At 37.4% G+C, this 23,618-nt stretch overlaps 1 protein-coding gene across 1 annotated transcript in view; it reads left to right on the forward strand.

Annotated features, from left to right (window-relative positions):
* cysu (Curly Su) overlaps positions 1–23,618 on the forward strand; it is a 207,826-nt gene that overhangs the window by 95,685 nt on the left and 88,523 nt on the right. Inside the window, exon 2 of the mRNA XM_069836400.1 lies at positions 5,645–5,809. Within this exon, the coding sequence (XP_069692501.1) occupies positions 5,645–5,809 (165 nt within the window). The remainder of the gene's footprint in view (positions 1–5,644; positions 5,810–23,618) is intronic.

A 23,618-nucleotide genomic window follows, 5' to 3' on the forward strand; every position in this document is an offset into this window, starting at 1 on the left:
TTATTCCGATTTTAATGCTTTCAAATTGAACAATTTATATACATTATTAATATATTATCATAAAAATTGTCGAAAATATAAAGAAGAAATCCATGGTCATTCTAAAAGCAGAAATTTAACATGTCCTTTAGCCGAACTTAAAATGGTACACAAGCACTGGGCTAAATCACAATAATATTTATGGGGCAAGGTTTTACGACTGGATATTGATCAACAAAATTCAGATCTAAGTAATTTTAAAATTGTTATAAATTTAAGAATAAAAAAGTGAATTGTTTAATATCCACTTAATATTCAAATTCAAAAAATCATCTCGCAAATTCGTAAAGATTCCCTGCAGATTATACAGTTTCATTTATACCACTCAGAAGGCCTTAATTAAGGATATGCAAATTTTAAATAAAATCTTTTATTTATAAGTATAATTTTATAGTCATCTTCTAAGATTTTATTTTATAATTGATAATCAATGGTGCTTAATTATTACATTTTATTTTTATAACAATATTCATATTTAATTAATTACATTTATTTGCTATTAATTTCCGGATCCTCGTGCTCATCCTTAATTAAGGCCGGACGAGTTATTTCTCTCTCTCTCTTTTTTTCTTATTATAAATATATTTATTAAAATTTATTTTGCTATTTAGTTGATCCTCAGATATTTATTTTTTGTAATACGGCCGGGTAGCTCAGTTGGTAGAGCAGCTGGCTACGGACTGGAATGTCCGGGGTTCTATCCCAGGTGGTGACAGGAATTTTTCTCGTTGCCAAACTTTCAGAACGGCCCCGAGGTTCACTCAGCCTCCTATAAAATTGAGTAGGCTACCGGGTCTTTCCCGGGGGTAAAAGGCGGTCAGAGCGTCGTGCCGACCACACCACCTCATTCTAGTGCCGAGGTCATGGAAAGCATGGGGCTCTACCTCCATGCCCCCCAAGTACCTTCATGGCATGTTACGGGGATACCTTTACCTTTCTTACCTTTACCTAATATTATTCTATTACATTTTGTAATATTATTGGAACTTATAAGAACACGATCTAGCTCAGACGGGTGTGCGCGTGTCTGTTCTATGTATTAATTTTATACTGCAGTATGTTTAGACAGCAGACCTCGGAAGACTGGTTTGAACCTCATGAGGAAACTAGGGTGGGCCACATCAACTGCACACATCAGTAATCAAGTGTTGTAGTACAAAACATCACTAGTTACGACACCGGCTACTTCAGGGAAACAAATAGCAGCCACAGCGGACATTTCAATAACTGGCTACTTCAGACGGTTGGCAACCATGTATTTGGGGTTAAAATAGATATTGAAACAAATGTCGATATCATACGGTTAGTAACCACAACTTGCTGTTTTTCTTTACTTCATAGTTTCGGCCACAGGTCTGCATCGGACGTTTTCGCTCGAGCGCCAAGTAGTTCATAGCATAATCCGATAGGTAACGCACATGCATGATGGGTAAAATTGTCACGAGCGATAAATCCTCGAACGGTATAAGCCGAGCGTTAGACATTCGTTCTTGTTACAATGATGAACTGTGTAGTAACATCATAGATGTACTTTATCATTTCAAAACTTTGTAGTGTTTAACTAACCTCTCCATAATACAACTACAAAACTTGCTTTAAAATGTAATATAAATGTTCTAGGTAAATGTTTTTTTCCCCCCCACACAGGAGTGATTTTGTTTTTGCCACATCTGATAGATGTTATTGGATAGAATAGATGTTATTGGATGGAAATGTAATTATTATAAACGGAGAACACAATCACGATAATGCAAGAACTGTATCAAGTTCTCTAGTAATAATAATAATAATCTCTAATAATTAGTGTATCAATCATTGCCTCTGTAACAGTTGTGCAGCATGATTATTCGTTTTATTATATTTTCTGTGACGTTATCTCTGTACTAATATTGTTATTAATCTATTGCTATATCAATAATATTTTGTAAAACATTTCTATGTTGTCGCAGTATATAGGCGGAACACTATGTATGGACCTATCATATTATATATGTGGTAAATGAAATATTGAATAATTATTAATTAGCAATAATAACTGTATATCGAAGTTTTTCATACTATTTTATTCATAACTTCATGTTACTGTTTTGGTACGTTCCATTGACTTCCATTAAACGTTTGTCATAAACGCAGAAAATAAAGCCTTATTTTTACCGTGTGAGCAAAACATATGTGTATCTTGTCTGTCGCCTTCCATACAAGATAAGACATGTCGGTGAGATGACCTTGTACTGTGCTTCTACTTATTACGAGCGTATCACGACCGATCGTATCTCACTCGAGGGTGCGACACTCGACCGAGTCCAAGCGAGCGATTTAACTCCAATGCAGCACTCTGGTTTCGGCTAAGCCCGTTCTGACTTCACTATTAAAATGGTCTATAGTTAAACGTTTGTTTCGGAATGCGTCTATCTGTCATTCGTTTCACATATGACTTCAGGTTTTCTCTATTTTCTAATTCTAAACTAAAAATATATTAGCTAAGTTCTTTCCTCATGTCGTCGTTTATAAGTTAACTATATCGGTCATTGGAAATCAGAGAATCAAAAAAATGCTGACAAGTGGTTCACGTGGAATTTCCCCAGCATATAACGAAGTCGTATGTGCTGTACAATCCCCTGCAAGTAGCACGGTAACATTTGTGCCTCAGATGGCTAAGAATAATTTCTCCCGCAGAGAGCAGTAGCTCCACACCCACAAGCACAGAATGAGACGAGAACGAACGAGGCTCATCGATCTCCCCATTCACTGAGCTACACTGGAATACGAAAGAGTAGCTCAAATATAAGGACTGTCAGTAACAGACTAACGTCTCCAGAATTGGGGAGAGCCTAATTTATCGAACACGTGCAAGCTACACTGACAGGTGAGCAGAGGATCCCCGCCTGCATCCGCGGCAACTTCTCCGAGAGCTGTGTGGAGCGGGTAGTTGCCCGAGGGCCGAAGGTCTGGAGAAAGTTCGAAACAGGCGATGAATTGTCCGTCATTATAAGGCTATTATATAAGCATACGAGGATTTGATTTTTTACTTTAGTAGATTATTTTACGACGCTTTATCAACATCTGAGGTTATTTAACGTCTGAATGAGATGAAGGTGATAATGCTGGTGAAATGAGTCCGGGGTCCAACACCGAAAGTTGCCCAACATTAGCTCGTATTGGGTTGAGGGAAAACCCCGGAAAAAACCTCCACCAGGTAACTTGCCCCGACTAGGAATCAAACCCGGGCCACCTGGTTTCGCGGCCAGACGCGCTAACCGTTACTCCACAGGCGTGGACTCGAGGATTTGATATAGGGATTTGGTAAGAATGCAATAAACACCACTGAAGCACATGCATTGTAGGCATTTATATCCAAGTTTTAATATATCCGTCTCTAACAACATAATAAATTGCAAAATATCCTGCGAAAGCTATGTCGGTACCTATTTGGAGCTAACACATTTGGTTCATTAGGAGTGCACCACCCTTCAAGTCTAAGACATCCGACACCCAACTAAAATCAACAGAAGCACCAGGTAAATTCTACGATGGTTTCACACGAAGTCAAACAGTTCCGAATATGAGACAGGTGCCAAATTCTACCCACAGAATTACTTATCTAAAAGAAAAAGTTTTGTTGCCTTTCTAATGATCAATTTATTAAGTAAAGAGTTACAAAATCCACATCACGCCACAGTGCAGAGGCTATTAGTGCAGTAGTGGTCGAATTTGAGTTTTATATCAACTGGGTCATAAACCCCAGTCTTTTGCTAATGAAATGGAGCTATTTGTACCGAAAATTTATTTTTCAACAAGTTCTAAAGTAACGATTCAAAAGTGTCTAAAGTTTTGAATAAGGACCTGAGTTATGTTCTCGGAGGGATCAGACCAGCCTCCGGGCCGATTTTTAGGAACGAATCCTGAGCATACTATGAATAGAATAGTCCTCTACTATTTTGTTCTTTGAGCTTAGATTTCCCAGTAATAATTGAATTATTTTACATGATAAATTTTGATGCCATTATCTTCAAAACACATTTAGGGATAAGCATATTACAAACGTCTTTACACTAGTTCTCGGTTGCAACAAACAATAATTTTGTATAATGTTTACGGTTTAAGAGTATTTTAATACTTTAACTATTAATAAACCACTTTAAGTAATGCATGTTACCACGCGCGTGCTCCAACCTAACGCCTGATTACAGCGGGACGTTAAGGCCAGTCACCTCGAGAAAAGGTCTGATGTTTGACATTGACCATATATCCGCGGAGGGGTGGGTGTTTCTGTGCGTTGGTAAATGCTGCTGCATTTGCAGCGGTGTTACAATTGTTATAGATTTCTCACTAAATAAAAAGAATAACGCAAAATTTCAAACGAAAATTCTGCCCCTTTGGTACTAAGGATTTACTCTGTGAAGTACTGTCATTCAATATCTTCTATCCTGCATACTAATAATAAATCTGTAACCGAAATTTTTCTGATAATTTTAGATTTTCCAAAAATAATTGGTGTCAACATGTATAATTAATCATCCTGAAAACAAAAATAGCTTTTTTTGACATTTTTGTTTGTATGTCCGTCTGTCTGTCTGCCTGGATGTTTGTTAATATCCTCCTTTTGACTTTCTGCAGCAGCTCATGTTACTGCAGTCACAAAGTAAAGCGAGTGAATTTAGAGGGAGGGGGGGTTATGGGTGAAATTTTTATTTTGTATATATATTTTTTTCAGTTAGAGACTTGATATTTATACATATACACCTATTGATATCACTACTGATGTGTTTAGTTTCACGTTTACATGTTCAGTAGCCTAAGAGTTATATAAATAAAAAAAATAATAATTTGCATATTTTAAAAATGTTTGTTTTTCTCCAAATTTAAGCACCATGTTTGAAATATATTTACAATAGCTTTGATCTTTTTTAAAGTTTATACGTTCTCATGTTTTTAGTTTTGTCTTGTAAGAATAAAAGGTAAAAAGGTAAAGGTATCCCCGTAATATGCCATGAAGGCACTTGGGGGGTATGGAGGTAGAGCCCCATGCTTTCCATTACCTCGGCACTAGAATGAGGTGGTGTGGTCGGCACCACGCTCTGACCGCCTTTTACCCGCGGGAAAGACCCGGTACTCAATTTTATAGGAGGCTGAGTGAACCTCGGGACCGTTCTGAAAGTTTAGCAACGAGAAAAAAATCCTGTCACCACCTGGGATCGAACTACGGACCTTCCAGTCCGTAGTCAGCTGCTCTACCAACTGAGCTACCCGACCGCCCTTGTTAAGAATAAGGAAAAAAAATAAACCTATTCATAATCAAATTTATAAAATTTAAAGAGAGTAAGCACATATTTTACATTTTTATAGGAAAATTATTTATTTACTTTTGTAATATATGCCAACAGCACTTTGTTAAGTAGGTCCATAAATAACAGCTTCCTAGTATAAAATATGTGGAGTACTTCGCAATGTGAATGCAGAGAAATGGGGGAAAATGAGTTTAAACAGGTGCCCATATAAGAAGTTTTTCTTTTCTACTGGTCTCTTTATTTTCTGTTTCATCTCCATTTCTGTCTAGTTTTCGTCTACTTCTTCCAGCTCTCATAATAGCTAACATTGGTTCCAGACTGTGCACCTGGGCGCTCCTACTGGCCGCCGCCGTGTGGCAGTGCTCCGCTCAGCAGTACACGCCCCTCGTGCCCGGCTCGGAGAGCGAGTGCGCGCTACTGTTGGATGGGCCGGGTCGCACCAGCGCCTTCGACTACAACCTCAACGCGTTGCGGGGAACCTTGTAAGTACAACTGGCGTTCAGTCAACGATAAGTGAGAATCGGGTCTGGGGAGCGTGCAGGTTAGAAGGGGGTCCTCCACGACCGACTCGCTGTCATTCGAGAATTGGTTATCCAAGAAGCTCGACTAAAATTAAGCGTAGCACCATCTTGACTAGGCGTAATAGATCGACTATTGATCAGATTTTTTGTATTCGACAGAAAAAATGGGAGTATAAAGGTACAGAGCATCAGTTATTCATAGATTTCAAAAAGGCATATAACTCGGTTAAGAGAGAAGTTTTATATGATATTCTTATTGTATTTGGTATTCCCAAGAAACTAGTTCGATTAATTAAAATGTGTCTCAGTGAAACGTACAGCAGAGTTCGTATAGGTCAGTTTCAGTCAGATGCGTTTCCAATTCACTGCGGGCTAAAGCAAGGAGAAGCACTATCGCCTTTACTTTTTAACTTTGCTCTAGAGTATGCCATTAGGAAAGTCCAGGATAACAGAGAGAGTTTGGAATTGAATGGGTTACATCAGCTGCTTGTCTATGCGGATGACGTAAATATGTTAGGAGAAAATCCACAAACGATTAGGGAAAAAAAAAAGGAATTTTACTTGAAGCGAGTAAAGAGATAGGTTTGAAAGTAAATCCCGAAAAGACAAAGTATATGATTATGTATCGTGACCACAATATTGTACCAAATGGAAATACGAAAAAATTGGGAATTTATTCCTTGAACAAGTGGAAAAATTGAAATATCTTGGAGCAATAGTAACAAATATAAATGGCACTCGGGAGGAAATTAAACGCATAATAAATATGGGAAATGCCTGTTATTATTCGGTTGAGAAGCTTTTATCATCCAGTCTGCTGTCAAAAAATCTGAAAGTTAGAATTTATAAAACAGTTATATTACCGGTTGTTCTTTATGGTTGTGAAACTTGGACTCTCACTTTGAGAGAGGAACATAGGTTAAGGGTGTTTGAGAATAAGGTACTTAGGAAAATATTTGGGGCTAAGAGGGATGAAGTTACAGGAGAATGGAGAAAGTTACACAACGCAGAACTGCACGCATTGTAATGGGCGAATCCAGAAATGCATATAGAGTGTTAGTTGGGAGGCCAGAGGGAAAAAGACCTTTAGGGAGGCCGAGACGTAGATGGGAAGATAATATTAAAATGGATTTGAGGGAGGTGGGATATGATGATAGAGAATGGATTAATCTTGCTCAGGATAGGGACCGATGGCGGGCTTATGTGAAGGCGGCAATGAACCACCGGGTTCCTTAAAAGCCAGTAAGTAAGTAACCATCTTGACTAAGCCACATGTGAAGAATTACAACACGTGCTATTTTATCCAAAAACTAATTACAACTTATCCGTAAGGACAGCAGTCAAAACATTCCAAGTAAATCGTCCGTTATGTTTCTGGATTAACATTTTGTTCAGCAGTAGCGAGAAGCCTTTATTCAGCTCAGCAATGAGTGATGTCAAAATCAGCAAACCACTCCTAGTAAATTAAAACTGTGGGTGAAACACAAACAGCTTCATTACTACCTTATTACTTAAAGATTCTGATTCTGACCTTCAAAGGAATTTCCGTAACAAACAGCTTAAAATGAACTAAAGCAAGTCAATTCAAAATCAACCAGTGCAAAACAAAGTCACAGTCTATTCTCACCAAATCAGTAATATTCGATCAGTCCATCGCTGTGGAGTAACAGCACGTCTAACCGTTAAACAGGTTCAAATCCTGGTTAGGACAAGTTACCTGATTGAGGTTTTGTCCAGGGTTTTCCCTCAACCCATTAAGAGTAAATGCTGGGTAACTTTCGGCGCTAGACCCTGGACTCATCTCGCTGGCATTATCATCTTCAGCTCACTCAGACGCTAGATAACCACAGCAGCTGATAAAGCGTTGTAAAATAACCAAAAAAATCATTCGGGCTATTCTAAGAAACAGGGAACTTCAATGTCTATTCCTTCATTTGCTTATTCGTTATTTGTTTATTTATTTGTTCGTTTATTCGTCGTTTCGTATATTCGTCTATTTATTTATATCTACAATGACAAATCAGAATTTAATGACAGAGAAAAGTAGATAGCCTATGCTTAATTAGTCATGTTTCAATAAATTTGTTTTTAAAACGTATTATCTCTTTCCGAAAATAAATCAGTATTATTCAAATAATTTAATGTGTTAAATAGAGACAGTATTCTAAAATTAGATATGAATTCTTGTGACTGTCCTTGATCTTGGAACTTGTAAAAGTACGTTTTTACACGACTTCAGGAATAGTAGGCCTACATAGAAAGGAAAATTTTTCAAAATTCTGGGGAATCTAATATATCTATGACGATTTCCCCTAAGAAAAGAATTGTATGTGCTGTTGATCTTAATGTCTGAACGGGACATGGAGTTTTATATAATTTAAAATACAGATATCTTAAAAATGTATTTTGAATAATTTCAACCGCTTGTTTTTTATATTTTTGGGCAGAGTCCCAAATTATTGATGCGTATTTTAATTTACTCTTTAGCAACTACATAAACCCCCTGATGTGGTTACAACAATTTAAAGTGTCAAGATGACGGTGGGCAGGGCATGTATGTGTATATATGTATTTATTCACACTGCAAATGGATATATACCCAGTGGCAGTGGTAACTAAATACACTCAATAATGACAATTAATAATAAAGACAACTAATAAAAAACATTAATAATTAATAATAAATTCACCTGATCCGAAGCTGCCGGGATCCACTTCACCGACCGCGCCGCCCAGGTACCGATCCTCGCCCGGTACACTGCGAGATCACATCCCATTCTACCTGCTCTCGACGACTACCTGTACAAAGAATGACAGAATATGACTAGGGACCGGATTTTTATGTAATTACATATTATATTCCTTTCAACCTAACCGTATATAAATAACAAATCTTTGCGAATCTTGTAATTACCATTAATATATTAAAATTGGATACTACTTTTTTTACATATTTACACCACATTACATATTATGGCTTGATATTACATAAATCTACATAATTAGGGGTTTTATTCATTTTTACTTCACTAAAAGGAAGAAAAAAAAACTTCTGCTCGGGAAGTTTACAATTTTAAATACACAGATTTAAAAAGTCATTTTACCTACCCAAGAAAAGATATATTTCGTGACGAAACGTAACGTCCTTAGTTCCAGGAAGTAATAGAGACACTCACTCCATATGAGTGAACAAAAGGCAATCTTTCTCATACAACTACCTTGTATTGTAAAAATCACTCAGAAAGTAGCGTTGCCTTCATGCGGTGGAGTGGGACGAGGACGACATGATTTGTCTCGAACTATAATTGTTCTGCACACGTCTTAACAAGCCGTTCCCATGCAATTTGCAACCTTACCCACCCTCTTCCTAATCCTTCCAGGGAAAACCCGTGTCAAGTCTGACATGAGCCGCAATAAAGTAGCCGACTTTTGAAAAGAAGCTGAAGTAAAGGAACAAACTGGAAAGATGTTGAAAGATTCAAATAAATAGCTTTTCAGGTTATTGCTTGACCTCTGTACTTTAAATTTAGTAGACCTATACGGAAATGGGATTTTCCGAGGTCTGGAGTATGCTTAGAAAGTATGCTTCTCGGCTGGAATAATCCTACCCTTCTGAATGAGACAGGAATGTCACTTTTCAAACAAGAATCTGTAAATGCCTATAGTTTGAGGTTTTAGTAGGTACTTTGTTTCTTACAGGGAGCAGCTGAAATGCATGTGTCCCACATCTCCTCTTATTTTCTCCTAATCCAGTAAAGTGAAACAGTGCTTGCAGTACTGTTGTGTTATTCATTTCACTCAGTTCTCTAGTTTTAGTACTTACATTATAAACTGCAAGTGAGTTTATCTACTGCTTTTAACTAACTAAAATGGCCCCTGTATCTTCAACCCTAACGACAAAAATAAAATCATGGATTGCGATGGAAAAATAGTAATGTGTCAAGTGTGCGGTAAAAAAGTCGGGTGCTCTATGAAATCACAACTGGAGAGTCTTACCTATCCCATACCTGCCAGATATTGATATTAAATATTTTCATGATTTTACATATTTTGGTACATATTCAGCTTATTTTTCTTACATAAATATGTACATATTTCACACCTTGATATTACATAAAAACCGGTCCCTAAATATGACATTCCCAAGAAAGTTATGGAAAATAAATTTGAGGGGAGATTAGGTGTGGGACGGCTGAACCTGCGATAGATGGATGGAGTTTGGAAGACTTGGGAAGGTGAAGAATCAAAGGATGGTGGCTGGTTGTCAGAGATAGAGAAGCCTGAGAGAAGCGAGGCTCACAGTGGGCTGTTCTGCTGCTGATGTTGATGATTTTAATTTACTTCTGACCAAACTGTGTCATAACAGAATGATGGTTGATGATAGATAAACAATTTTGAGTTCCTTATAATAAATTCAAGTGATTTAGAATCCGAATTAACTATTGACGTCATAGGCTATGTGATTTAAAATTTAACGTTTAAGTATACTACGCCTAAATCCTTAATTCGTTATTCATACTCCAGACCTATACAATTCATGAACTAGAATAGCCTGTAATTCCTTCACTTGATTTCCGTGAATAACTCATAATTTCAGTCTTTTTTGGGGTTAAGCAAAAGATAATTTTCTCTACCCCAATGTACTACGTTATTAATATCTGATTACAGTTCTGCCTCATCTGTAGGGTCAGACATAGCTCAAAACAGTCAGCACATAATAAACGTTTTGATAGTATCATTACACAAGTATAGTAATTACAATAACTCCAACACATTCCAATCTTCAACAGAGGAAATTCTCTTCAAAATATGTGACTGGTTCTCAGTCAATAAATTAGTGTTAAATTGTAACAAAACTAACATAATTCAATTTAAATCCTGTCCAAATTCAACCTTGCAAATTTCTAGTGCAATAATTAACAATAAATCCCTATTAGAAACAACAACCAAATTTCTTGGCTTAAAAATCGATAATGTGTTAAATTGGAAAAATCATATTAAAGAAATTACCCCCAAACTAAATTCAGCTTGTTTTGCTATTAGATCTATGCAAAAGATAGTAAATATCAATACCTTAAAAACAATATAAGTTTACTTTGTGTACTTCCACTCGGTAATGAGTTTTGGAATAATATTCTGGGGAAATTCCACAGATAGTAACAGTATATTCCTATTACAAAAAAGAGTAATTAGAATAATAGTATGTGCCAAATCTAGGGAATCGTGTAGGACTATTTTCAAAAAACTACAAATAATGCCCATGGCTTGTCAGTATATCTTTTCAGTTAATAATCTTCCTCGTATGTAATCATGAAAACTTTGTAACTAATTCAACAGTTCATAGCATAAATACACGTCAAAAAATGACTTTCATACTCCATCGGCAAGTCTATCGTGCTATCAAAAAGGAGTCCGTTATATGGCAGTAAACATTTTTAATAGCCTCCCTATCGATATAAAAAATGAAACTCAAAACATAAAATTATTTAAGGCCAAATTAAAGCAGTACCTAATTTCTCACGCCTTCTATTCTGTAGGTGAATTCATGACACTCAATAACACTTCATGAAATTGATACTAAAACTTTGTGTTGTACTAGTAGTCTATATTGCAAATCTCGTCTGTATATATTTCATTTAGACTGTGACTATAAATTAAGATTTTATAATATTATTAAGTTTTTTGACTTGTTCCATATTCTAGCTGTAAGCAATGTATTAATACCATGGAATGTTAATAAATACAATACAATACTTCAGGTAAGTCATTAATTATAATTAAAAACGACAGGGGTTCCAAATTTGAGCCTTGAGGTGTTCTATAAACACAAAACACTCAGATTGCTAATTACTAAATGTTATAAACTATTTCCTGCTATTTAAAGATGAACATAAAAGCTTAATTAAAATGAATAACTCTTCTCGGGTTCTCAGCCAGGTGAGTTGGAGATTAGCTTCCAAGCTTTCGACGGCTAGCTCTGCCATCTTCTTCAGGGATGAACTCATCTGGCTGAGAACCCGAGAAGAGTTATTCTATATCAAACGCCGGGAAAGCCTCAAATTATACTTAATTAAATTACTAGAAAACCTTAGTCGTGTTAGTTTGTATACCAAAATTGCATAATTTACTTTAATAAACGCTTTAGAGAAATCCATATATGTACTGTATATTGCATTCGTTCTCTGTAACAGTTGATTTTTTGGGGAAATGAAACCAATCTTTGCACACCCACACAGCAATGTCCATGGTCCGGGGTTCTCCTTTCTGCCCCTCACAGGAGCTCCTTTCACCGGATGTTGTAGTACAGATCTGTGTCTTGGAGCGGTTATTATCTCAGGGCAGGAAACTTATTAGTCGAAAACATTTCACATTCACCGCAGAGACCCACAAGTCTTGGTGATGAAATCGGCCATAATGACGACAAACAGATGGCGTCCGGCTGTAACTAATTCTTACAGCTACTTTCGCCTGATATCGTACACATCATGATGTCATTCCATAATACTGTATACAAACTCGCTATAGGAACCAAGTTACGAGTGCACGCTGATGACGAGGAGTTAATAAAGTATCCTTTAACGTAATTCTCTTTTTCATACTGTGATAGCGGAAACTTCAACTACCAGTTGAGGCGTCAGGGTTCCAAAATCATTCTTATCCATCGTTGTTAGAGGAGAAAAATTCGCTCCGGCGCCGGGGATCGAACCCGGGTCCTTGGTTCTACGCACCAAGCGCTCTAATCATTGAGCTACGCCAAAGTTCAATCCACATCACTGGATCTAATCTCTCTCCTCTAGCCTTTTTCCCTTTGTGGCCTGACCCGGTTCGTTCCTCGGCGCCGGAGAGAATTTTTCTCCTCTAACAACAATTGTTACCATACTTACTTACTTACAAATGGCTTTTAAGGAACCCGAAGGTTCAACAATTGTTACCATAACAGATAAATTCTGTAGATTATAAATTTATTTAAAGTTTTCAATCATATGATTTATCAATTTTTGCAAAATTATTATTTGCTAATACATCCTACAGAAGAAATTTTATGAACGTTTTCGCCCGTACGGCATCATCAGATATCCAAAAAGTTTTTGACGAAATCTAAACATAAGTCCATTAAATTGTACAAAGTAATTTTTATATTTCACTTTTCGGCAGGTCGACAAATTACACAAATTAGTCAAACTGAGCATTTCCCAATGTAAGATTTTCATTACATATAACTCATGATTAATTACTCAACTATTGTTATGCATATTACTGTGTGCAATTTAATGCAGTGGTCGTCAGCACTCGCTGAAATGTGCAAAGGGTAAGCGGAGCCGTCCCGTGTGCCCCGTCGTGCAGCAGGAAGAGGTAGAGAGCATAACCGCTAGCAGCTACGAGTGCACCATGGTGCACTGTGTTCTTCGCGGACAAGAGACGCTAGCCCCATGGCGCTCTGTGCTGACGACCGCTGATTTAATGGACTTATGTTTAGATTTCGTCAAAAACATTTTGAATATCTGATGATGCCGTACAGGCGAAAACGTTAATAAAATTTCTTCTGTAAGATGTATTAGCAAAAAATAATTTTCCAAATACTGATAAATCATATGACTGAAAACTTTAAATAAATTTATGATCTTGAACACATTCATCTGAAAATCAAAAATGAATTGTAAGATAAATTCTATAGGGCCAAAAAAAAATCTCTCCGTACCTTCTTATCCAGTTTCTACGATGTTTCATATCCTACAAAAAACATTTCTGTAAGTTTTTTTAGACAATCTACTTAATCCTATGTATTAAAAAATCAAGAAAAAGAAAAAATCAGCCTGCAAAGTTTCTCCTTTAAACTTTAAGAACGATAACAAAACAAGGCATAATATTTTGGATAAGATGTTGACTGGAACCCCACACTGAACAATGCGGATTCCGGAACTGCAGCTCAAGGATGTGAGGGTATTTGGAACCAAAACAATTACTTAATAGTCTTCTCTCTTCAAAAGAAACTACTTTTACGTTTGTTTGTTTCCGAGTCTTACATAATATTAAGCTGACAAATATTAGTTTCATTATTGAAAAATTAATCGTCATTATTTCGAAATAACCTGAACAATATGTTATCATAATCATTAGCCTGATGATGAAAAGAGAAAAAAACAATTAAATGAAAAGAAATCCTCTTGGTGTCTCTTGAACTGAATGTAAAATACAAAATGTAAAATATGAATTGAAAAAAAGGAAATTGATGCTGCTGGTCTTTAGAATTTGAAATATTAAACCACAATGAAGCACCAAGAAAACTTAGTATGCCAGGCAGACATAACCTTGTATAACAAGGCGGAGTTCTGCACCATTTTATTCACCACATGGAATAAAAGAAACTGTATTCACTTGTACTACTACTTTGTCCTTTGCGGCCTTCACTATTTACAAATGATAGCAATGTTAGTCTTTTATAAAGATTGTGTTAGTTACCATAAACAACAGGTGATGTTAACTGAATGGGTTATTTATGAAAGGGCCTAAGTCGCTAATTTTGTGAAAATGGATTTGTAATGTAATACTGCTCTTTGGGTGTAGGTACATCGATTTAGATATGAGGAGGACTAATTTTCACACTCTATAATGCTTAGTAGAATTTATGATACAATTTTTATTTCAGCCTTGATTTCAAAATTTCGGCCAATGAGCAGTTTTTCTTGAACTGCTAACAATTTAGTATTCAAGACTTAGGCCCTTTCAGAAATAACCCATTCATTCTATCAATGCTATTTTTATGGTTATTTAACGATGCTGTATCAACTACCCGGTTTTTAGTGTCAATGAGATTGGTGATATCGAGATGTTATTTAACGAGATGAGGTCGAGGATTCGCCATAGATTACCTGACATTCGCCTTACGGTTGGAAAAAACCTCGGAAAAACCCAACCTGGTAATCAGCCCAAGCAAGAATCGAACCCACGCCCGAGCGCAACTCCGGATCGCCATGCAAGCGCCTCACCCGACTGAGCTACGCCGGTGGCTCATCATTGCTATTAAAATGACGTCATAATAAGCAGATTCTATAACATCCGGCTTCGTGATTTAGCAGTCAGCATTCGTGATTATAAATCATGAGATCCCAGGTTCTATTCTCATTCTGAGCATGAAAATTTGTTTTTAACGAGACTATTTAATACTTTTACTCCTAAAGATCTAGAAGCTAAGTGAGTGTACACACATGAAGGATTTCAATAGGCAGGAACATCTCAGTGTTCAGAATGCGTCCCTAGATTTGAACTGTACGATACAAAAACTAAGAACAAGAAGGATGTCAAATGCGGATCCAGCGTGTCGGTTGCCATAAATTAATGCAGTGACAACTGAACACATAAGTTATAGGCCTACTTCTAAAATGTAAGTAAATCGACTGCACTATAAATTCAAAATTATAATAAAGTTAATTTGAACATGAATCAAATTATTTAGATGAGATCTAAAATAAAATAAAATCCACTCTAAGAATGAAAAATTCGTAATCGGATACTTCTGTGACTACGCAAAGCATGATCTCTAACAATTTTTAAAGCATTTCTAATAAAATGAAATTGAAGATTAATTCATATAATTTAAGCCATAATATGATTTTCCTATAAAAACTGTTAGTAGGCGATCACTCAGGTAACTTCTAGATATGTACGAGTTCCATAAACATGAACTATTGCCATCAAAATGTCGGTGACTACTTAAGAGAAGTAAGTAAATTCAAGCTAAATACCTGTCTTATATTACACATATGCCCAAATTACAATTTTAACACTCATAATCAGCTTATTGTGTGTTCTACAAAGACATTTCGTTAGTTATACGATTCTGTGACCCTTAATTAAAGAAAAATACTTCGATTCCTATACGTGCATTCAAGTTTCTTTTCTGACCAACACTACTAACAACTGTTTGTATGCATCTGAAGTCTGACTAGTGGAATATGTAGCTAGTCGGCGATGTATGCAATGGAGGGGGAAAGGAACTGGCTACCCTACCCCATTATCTCCTGGCCTAGTTGCCTCATAAGTGGTGCCTTCTTGGTATCATTTGTGAGGTTCAGACTTGTCTTCGGACAGTTAACTAAACAACAACTACTAATTCTATGACCATTTCTACCGTAGAATACCTGATTTTCGTGTGGTACCGAAACTACTGGACCAGTATTGTACAACTTTAGGTATGAGTCAACTACAGCAACCGGTCATACGCACTCAAGACTCCTGTCTCGAATCGCATATCGTACTGCATCATGCCAATCACTAGCTCACTATCAGAGTTGCTCTACAGTTAATTTACTACAATAGTCAGATAAACGAACCTTGCAGCGTTACGTCTGAGGCTAATGAATTATGAGTTACAGTTAATGAAGGAAAACGGCACTCCTGTCCGCTTGAACGCGTCAGGTCTGTGTAATTACTCCAACGGCAGACTGTGGGACGGCCTTCATTGTGTCATAGCGAGAAATAATTTAAACTCCACATCGCTCTCCTCTAGGGATTGTTCATTCTGAAGTAGCAATATCGAAAGTAGAGTAGTATAGAATGCACTGAATGAAGAGGAAAGCAATTTGCTCTATTCAAGTAAGGATTGACAATCATTTTTCTCAATGCAGAATCCAGACTAGACTAGACGGCATTTCGGAAGGCGGTCAGCTGCTAGTTGCGCCGTAGAATTTCTGGAATGTGAAGTCACAAACTTGTACAGTAGAACCAATCAGAATCAATCTATAACAAGTACTTCAAGAGTTCGTTTGTTCACGTGTGAGTGTTTCAATACATTGAATAAGTGAAACTAACATTTACTGTATATGTGTAAGATAAATAAATGGAAGAAGAGACTGTAAAAAGACAAGTATTGCACTGGCAGGCGCGGAAAATAGTGTTCAATTATTTTAAAAACGTTGACGAGCAGAACCATCTTGATGCTGACTGCAACGTTGTCAATGCGTAAGAAACGACTGCAGAAGCATGTGGTGTGGGATTGAGAACCGTGCAAAGAATATTGTTAGTGAAGGAAACAGGGTTTGTTTGGTGTCATGCTTACAGTAATCAACGGCTAAGGTCATTATTGTCTTTTGATAATTTAAATTCTCTCCTGCACTATTTGTATTGCACGTGCGCGTGAAGTACGATGTGGCAATATTGTACGCTGCCTTCCTCTCTATCTGTCTGTCTCGACGCAAACGTTAGCAGACTACCGCCTTCCGAATTGCTGTCGACACTAGTAGCGTGGTACGAAACACCGCGTCATGATCTACAAATGCAGCATCCCTTTGCAATGGAACTAATACGTTATCTCCAAGAGACAAGTATCCTTTTCCATGCATTGCCTGTTAATGGAGCCGATATGTAGCTCCAAAAGCAGGAGCTTGTGCTCTCAGTGTTAGAGCTCAATAATTTCGTACTTTGAGTAAAACAACACAAAGGCTTTCCACTGCAGAAACATTGGTACGAATTCCATGGAGAAGAAAGTGGAACCTGCAGTGAACAAAAACAATGGTAACACCTGAGTGATATAACAGCAAGGCAAGGTGATGAAGAGGCCTTAAAACTGACACCTGTTCGAGCCGGCGACCTACAAAGTCGTCAACCCGCGAGGGCGGGGTCCATAGCCTTATACGGAAATAGGTAAACATGTTAATTGTGCATGGGGGTCGATCAGTTCCTTAAATACCGCCGGCACTGGCTGCAATTAACAGGAACCGCCCGCCTCGTTATGCAACGTAATTGCTGTGCCCGCGCCCTTTGCAGTTCGAGTCCCGCCCGGGCGCGTTTCGAAATGTGGTACAATTCACAAGTTTATACTCGTACCAGTTTCACTAACGCTGTCAATTTTCTAACGTCTTTTTAAACAAACCCCACTTTATCAACAATGATAAATAATTGCATCTTGATTACACAACTTTTAACACTGTATATATGTATTGTAAGACTTTCCTGTGTTAAATTTCAACGTACCTCGTTGACATGTTTCGACCTATTTATCGGTCATCTTCAGAACTGGTCGTTGTTGGTCTTGGCGCCACTTGTTCTGTTTCCTGTGAGGGTGTGTTCCTGAGGTATAGTGTAGAGTCAAAGAGTGTGTGTGTTTTGAAGTTGAGTTGTGTGTTGAGAATTTCGTTGGGGTGTGTTTTTGTGTGTCTGTATATTTCATATTCTTCTAGTGTGTTTAGTTTCTGGCTTTTTGGTTGGATGTGCAGTATTTCCATGTCTGTGTTGATGTCTCTGTGGGTGTGGTTAGCATTTGTGATGTGTTCTACATATGTGGAGGTGTTTTGTAATTTTGTTATGGCAACCTCATTCAAGAAATTAAATTACAACATCGCATACAGAACAAATAACACTTTACAAAAACATCTCAACACACAAACAACACAAACAAACAAATACAACCACACAGGCGTATACAAACTCAAATGTAACATCTGCAACAACTTCTACATAGGACAGACAGGCAGATCGTTTCAAACACGTTACAAAGAACACATCACAGCCATAACAAAATTACAAAACACCTCCACATATGCAGAACACATCATAAATGCTAACCACACCCACAGAGACATCAACACAGACATGGAAATACTACACATCCAACCAAAAAGCCAGAAACTAAACACACTAGAACAATATGAAATATACAGACACGCAAAAACACACCCCAACGAAATTCTCAACACACAACTCAACTTCAAAACACACTCACTCTTTGACTCTACACTATACCTCAGGAACACACCCTCACAGGAAACAGGACAAGTGGCGCCAAGACCAACAACGACCAGTTCTGAAGATGACCCATAAATAGGTCGAAACATGTAGACGAGGTACGTTGAAATTTAACACAGGAAAGTCTTAGCATACATATTCCGAAGATAAATAAATTGACGATCCGTGGGTTTGGTAATTCCTCAGACCACGTGTACAGTACTGAAGAAGAAGGTTGCATGTTTCGTATTGTTAGGGATTACGATATAGAAGTATCCTGGTTGGACGGTCTGCATATCAAACACATTTGTTCGAAGAATACTAAGACATGTGTTGTGTGTAATTGCCGACGAATGATTTAAATAACGCACAACTCAGAAGTACGCATAAATAAAGTTTAATATAAGACAATTTTCCAATGACTAGGAATCAGTTATACAGCTGGGATCACTAAAGGATTCTTTTAACTTGTCCAAATGTGTTTTAATCAATACCCATGGAAAGTGACTATAATTTTAATGTTTAATTTAAATGCACTATATACGTTTATTATGAATTTTTTTCTACAATCATGAACTAACACTTTAAGTTATTTTAATTCTTAATTTCACTTATATGATACATGTTCATACAAACTTTCTTTGCAATTTCAGTTCTCGTTCTTTTATAAATCTAACTTTGTCTTCTAGCGAGCAGCCCTTCCTTTCACTCTCACCAATGATCGCAAGACAGATACTGAGTGTTTTCAGATGTTTGAAATGTGTTCCGTGAGAAAGAAGATAAGCTAGTATGTCAGCTCTGTATTCGCCTGGGCTGTGTTTCATCGGTACGAGATCCATTAACCTTGAGATCACTGATGTAAATAGGCAGCGGTCTTCACTGCCAGATGGTTTATAATTGTGTTCCCGCAGCTGGCCTTGAGGATCGTGGAAAATTATTAAAATGTATTCAAAGTCATACTTAGACAAATCTTGTGAAATTGAAATAAAGCTTTATTACGTACCAAATCGAACAAAAAAAGGTAAGCCTATAATTTAAGCTCGACTAAAAAAATTACTACTTAGCAAAGCGAATTACGTACAAATCAATTACGTATAATTGACAATTAATTTGTAATATGTAGTTAAAAGTAATGTAAAATCCACAAACGATTAGGGAAAACGCGGAAATTCTACTTGAAGCAAGTAAAGCGATAGAGTTGGAAGTAAATCCCGAAAAGACTAAGTATATGATTATGTCTCGTGACCAGAATATTGTACGAAATGGAACTATAAAAGTTGGAGATTTATCCTTCGAAGAGGTGGAAAAATTCAAATATCTCGGAGCAACAGTAACAAATATAAATAACACTCGGGAGGAAATTAAACGCAGAATGAATATGGGAAATGCGTGTTATTATTCGGTTGAGAAGCTTTTATCATCCAGTCTGCTGTCAAAAAATCTGAAAGTTAGAATTTATAAAACAGTTATATTACCGGTTGTTCTGTACGGCTGTGAAACTTGGACTCTCACTTTGAGAGAGGAACAGAGATTAAGGTTGTTTGAGAATAAGGTGCTTAGGAAAATATTTGGGGCTAAGAGGGATGAAGTTACAGGAGAATGCAGAAAGTTACACAACACAGAGCTGCACGCATTGTATTCTTCACCTGACATAATTAGGAACATTAAATCCAGACGTTTGAGATGGGCAGGGCATGTAGCACGTATGGGCGAATCCAGAAATGCATACAGAGTGTTAGTTGGGAGGCCAGAGGGAAAAGGACCTTGGGAGGCCGAGACGTAGATGGGAGGATAATATTAAAATGGATTTGAGGGAGGTGGGATGTGATGATAGAGACTGGATTAATCTTGCTCAGGATAGGGACCAATGTCCACAACTGTGGAGTAACGGTCAGCGCGTCTGGCCGCGAAACCAGGTGGCCCGGGTTCGAATCCCGGTCGGGGCAAGTTACCTGGTTGAGGTTTTTTCCGGGGTTTTCCCTCAATCCAATACTAGCAAATGCTGGGTAACTTTCGGTGCTGGACCCCGGACTCATTTCACCGGCATTATCACCTTCATATCATTCAGACGCTAAATAACCTAGATATTGATACAGCGTCGTAAAATAACCCAATAAAATAAAATAATAAATAGGGACCAATGGCGGGCTTATGTGAGGGCGACAATGAACTTCCGGGTTCCTTAAAAGCCAGTAAGTGAGTGAGTTCAAAGTAATTTTACCAGAAGCTGTGCATAATTACATACAAACCAGAACTACATATATCTGGGTCTTGAGGATCTGATCGTTTCGTTCATATGTTCACGGTTACGAGATTCCTTTGTCTACACGCCCGGCGATATACTTTTCATTTCGTTATGTTTGCTTGTTCAAAAGTTAAAGGATTCTAATATAACACTTTTTGGGCATTGTCACCGAGAGATTGTCGACTTACCGTGCAAAATACAAAGATGCATTTGTACGTTAAAACCTCTGGAAGGAATCCACGCATGCGAATATTGACTAAAGTAATAGTTTTATCATGAAAATGTTAAGCTTTCATGTGGGCGCTGTAAATTGCTGGGCACATATCAAGTTTGTGTTTTACCTTCGAACCAGCTGTGAACGTATTCAAGTAGGTTGGAAGTTGCACACAATCTATTTTGTGCAGGTGGCGCTCGAAGGCCTAGTGCGCTCGATCCAGTTATGCATACTAGCTGTTCATGCAGCAAAGGTTAAGATGCAGGACGGACATTGTGTGAAAGCCACAACTGAGAGGTCGGACTGAATATTGGTGGCTCTTTGTTCACTGTTAATAGGTTCGTTCCAACAACAGTCAGGAACCGTCCGTAACTATCGTGAGCATGCGCAGTACAGAAAAAGCGTTCCAACACAATCCGAACCAGTCCTGAACCGGAAACATGTACTGCAGTCGGGCGTTCCAACTAACTTTTGACCATAGACTTACTAAATAACCGCTAGACCGCTCACTGGCGCTAGTGTTATGTTCCCAAATTGAACAGTCCACGAGCGGCCATTTGTTTGGTAGAGCTGAATAAGTATGGTTCTTTCGTGTGCTGCTCTTTATTGCAGCAATGCACACGGATGTAAAGATAAAGAAGGAAGGAATGTTACATTTCAATCCTTAATTTCTACGACGATTTTTTCTCCATATTATGTTACAGAAGACTAATTTTTGTACTTGCCATGTGACTCTTTATGCTTCAAGTTTCCTCTGAGTAAAGATTCCCTTAACCGAAAGTGGATAGGTGCAATCCGCAGAGAGAATATCTACCCTACATTGAATCATTCAGTGTGTTGAACTCATTTCGAAGATAGTAATTACCTTTCAAACTACGTTATTATACACTGTTATTATCCTTCACTCACTCTATATCATTCATTTTCTTCAAACAGCTGTTGTTTCAGTGCATACATGAATAATAAAATTATTCACCGAACTAAAACATACAGAAAATGCATATATAAATATATATTTTTTTAAATATAACTTATTGAAAGTAATTCCTGTCTTAGTTACGGATACTTATGCTATTGCTGCTACTGCTATTATTACTACTACTATTCCTGCTACTGCTGCTACTACTTTTTTGACTTCATACAGCAGTTTAACCTACAGATTGAATAAAAAGTTGACATATTAATTATTTTATTAACCGTGGTTATGAATGTTCACATTCAGAGTTCCTATGAAAATGATGCAAGTCTGAACACAGTACCTATGTCTGACAGCCAGGATTGCCGGGTATTCCAATTTAGGCGGGATTCTCCCAATTTCCTGGTTGAATCCCAATTAAAGGGAGTCGGGATTGACAAAAATCCCGATTTTACAGATATTAGCCTTGAACATATTTAAACAAATTAGTCTGTATTTCCTATTATCCGATATTTTCATTTATATATTGACTCAAATGGTAACATTGTAAACACAGAGATAACTTGCGGATGTTTAGTAAGTCTATGAGGTAGCCCAGCTGATCGCCGTAAGGCAACTAAACTCGCAAAATAATACTTCTTCTAGTTCTACCGCATTGTTGATTATTCCGTTCCGGTCCCTAGTCGCTGTTCTCGCAATTAGTAAACATTGTGTATTTCAAGTGCGTTGAACTGGCAAGAAAGATAGCGTTTTGATATCGTACTTTACACTAATAACAGAGACATACAGTACAATTGCTGCGTTTTATAGTTTAGTGAACTATGTTTAAACATGGATTTATCGTCAGATAGTGAAACTGTTGCAGTACCGGTTCCAAAATTAATTTATTAGCAAATTGTTAAAACATGGGCTATTCGCTGTTAGTAAAAGAAAAAAATTATTGTAGTGTACACTCTACTGTGTGTCCTTCGTATTTTAGTGTTTTTCACGGAGGCGAATAGGCCTATTACATTAAAAAGCACGTGAACACTGTGCAGAAAACTGCTATAAATCTTATGATAGATTGTTGACAAGTCTAATGTCTTAGGTTAGCTTCTGATATCCCGACTTCCCTCGCAGAAAACCTAGCAACTCTGCTGACAGCAGAAACACGGTATTAAAGGTATCTCGCAAAGGAAGTATTGTTCCTTTAAACAAAAACATTTAGTTTTCGGATACGCAATACAACACGTATTCAATTAGCGGTTTCGAAATCCCGCGCGTTTTCTACCTAACAAATGGCGGCTTTCTGCTCCTTCAATTTGGGAACGTATTTCTCACTTCTCCGCTACGGCGTGGTAGGGGCTCGCTTTTGACACGGGTTCGGGACGCTCAGAAGTAGTCAGTGGATTGAGGGATGCACGGAAGAGTATCGAGACGCGCATGCGCATAAGCTCACCAACGTCTCCTGGATACTGAAGAAAGACATGATCGACTGTTCACATCAATGAGGTTAAGATGAAAAGTGACAGTGCAAACGAATAATAAAACCAGAGATTTAATTTAAATTTTCGCCAAAAAGAAAGGGAATGGAAATTAACTGGGTATTGAAATAGTTAATTAAAATTTCAACATGCAGCTTTGATTAAAAGTATATTAAATAACGTACATAAATTAATAATTAAAAAAAATACTA

This window comes from Periplaneta americana, chromosome 9, assembly GCF_040183065.1.
Source record: "Periplaneta americana isolate PAMFEO1 chromosome 9, P.americana_PAMFEO1_priV1, whole genome shotgun sequence".
In the NCBI taxonomy this organism is placed as follows: Eukaryota; Metazoa; Arthropoda; class Insecta; order Blattodea; family Blattidae; genus Periplaneta; species Periplaneta americana.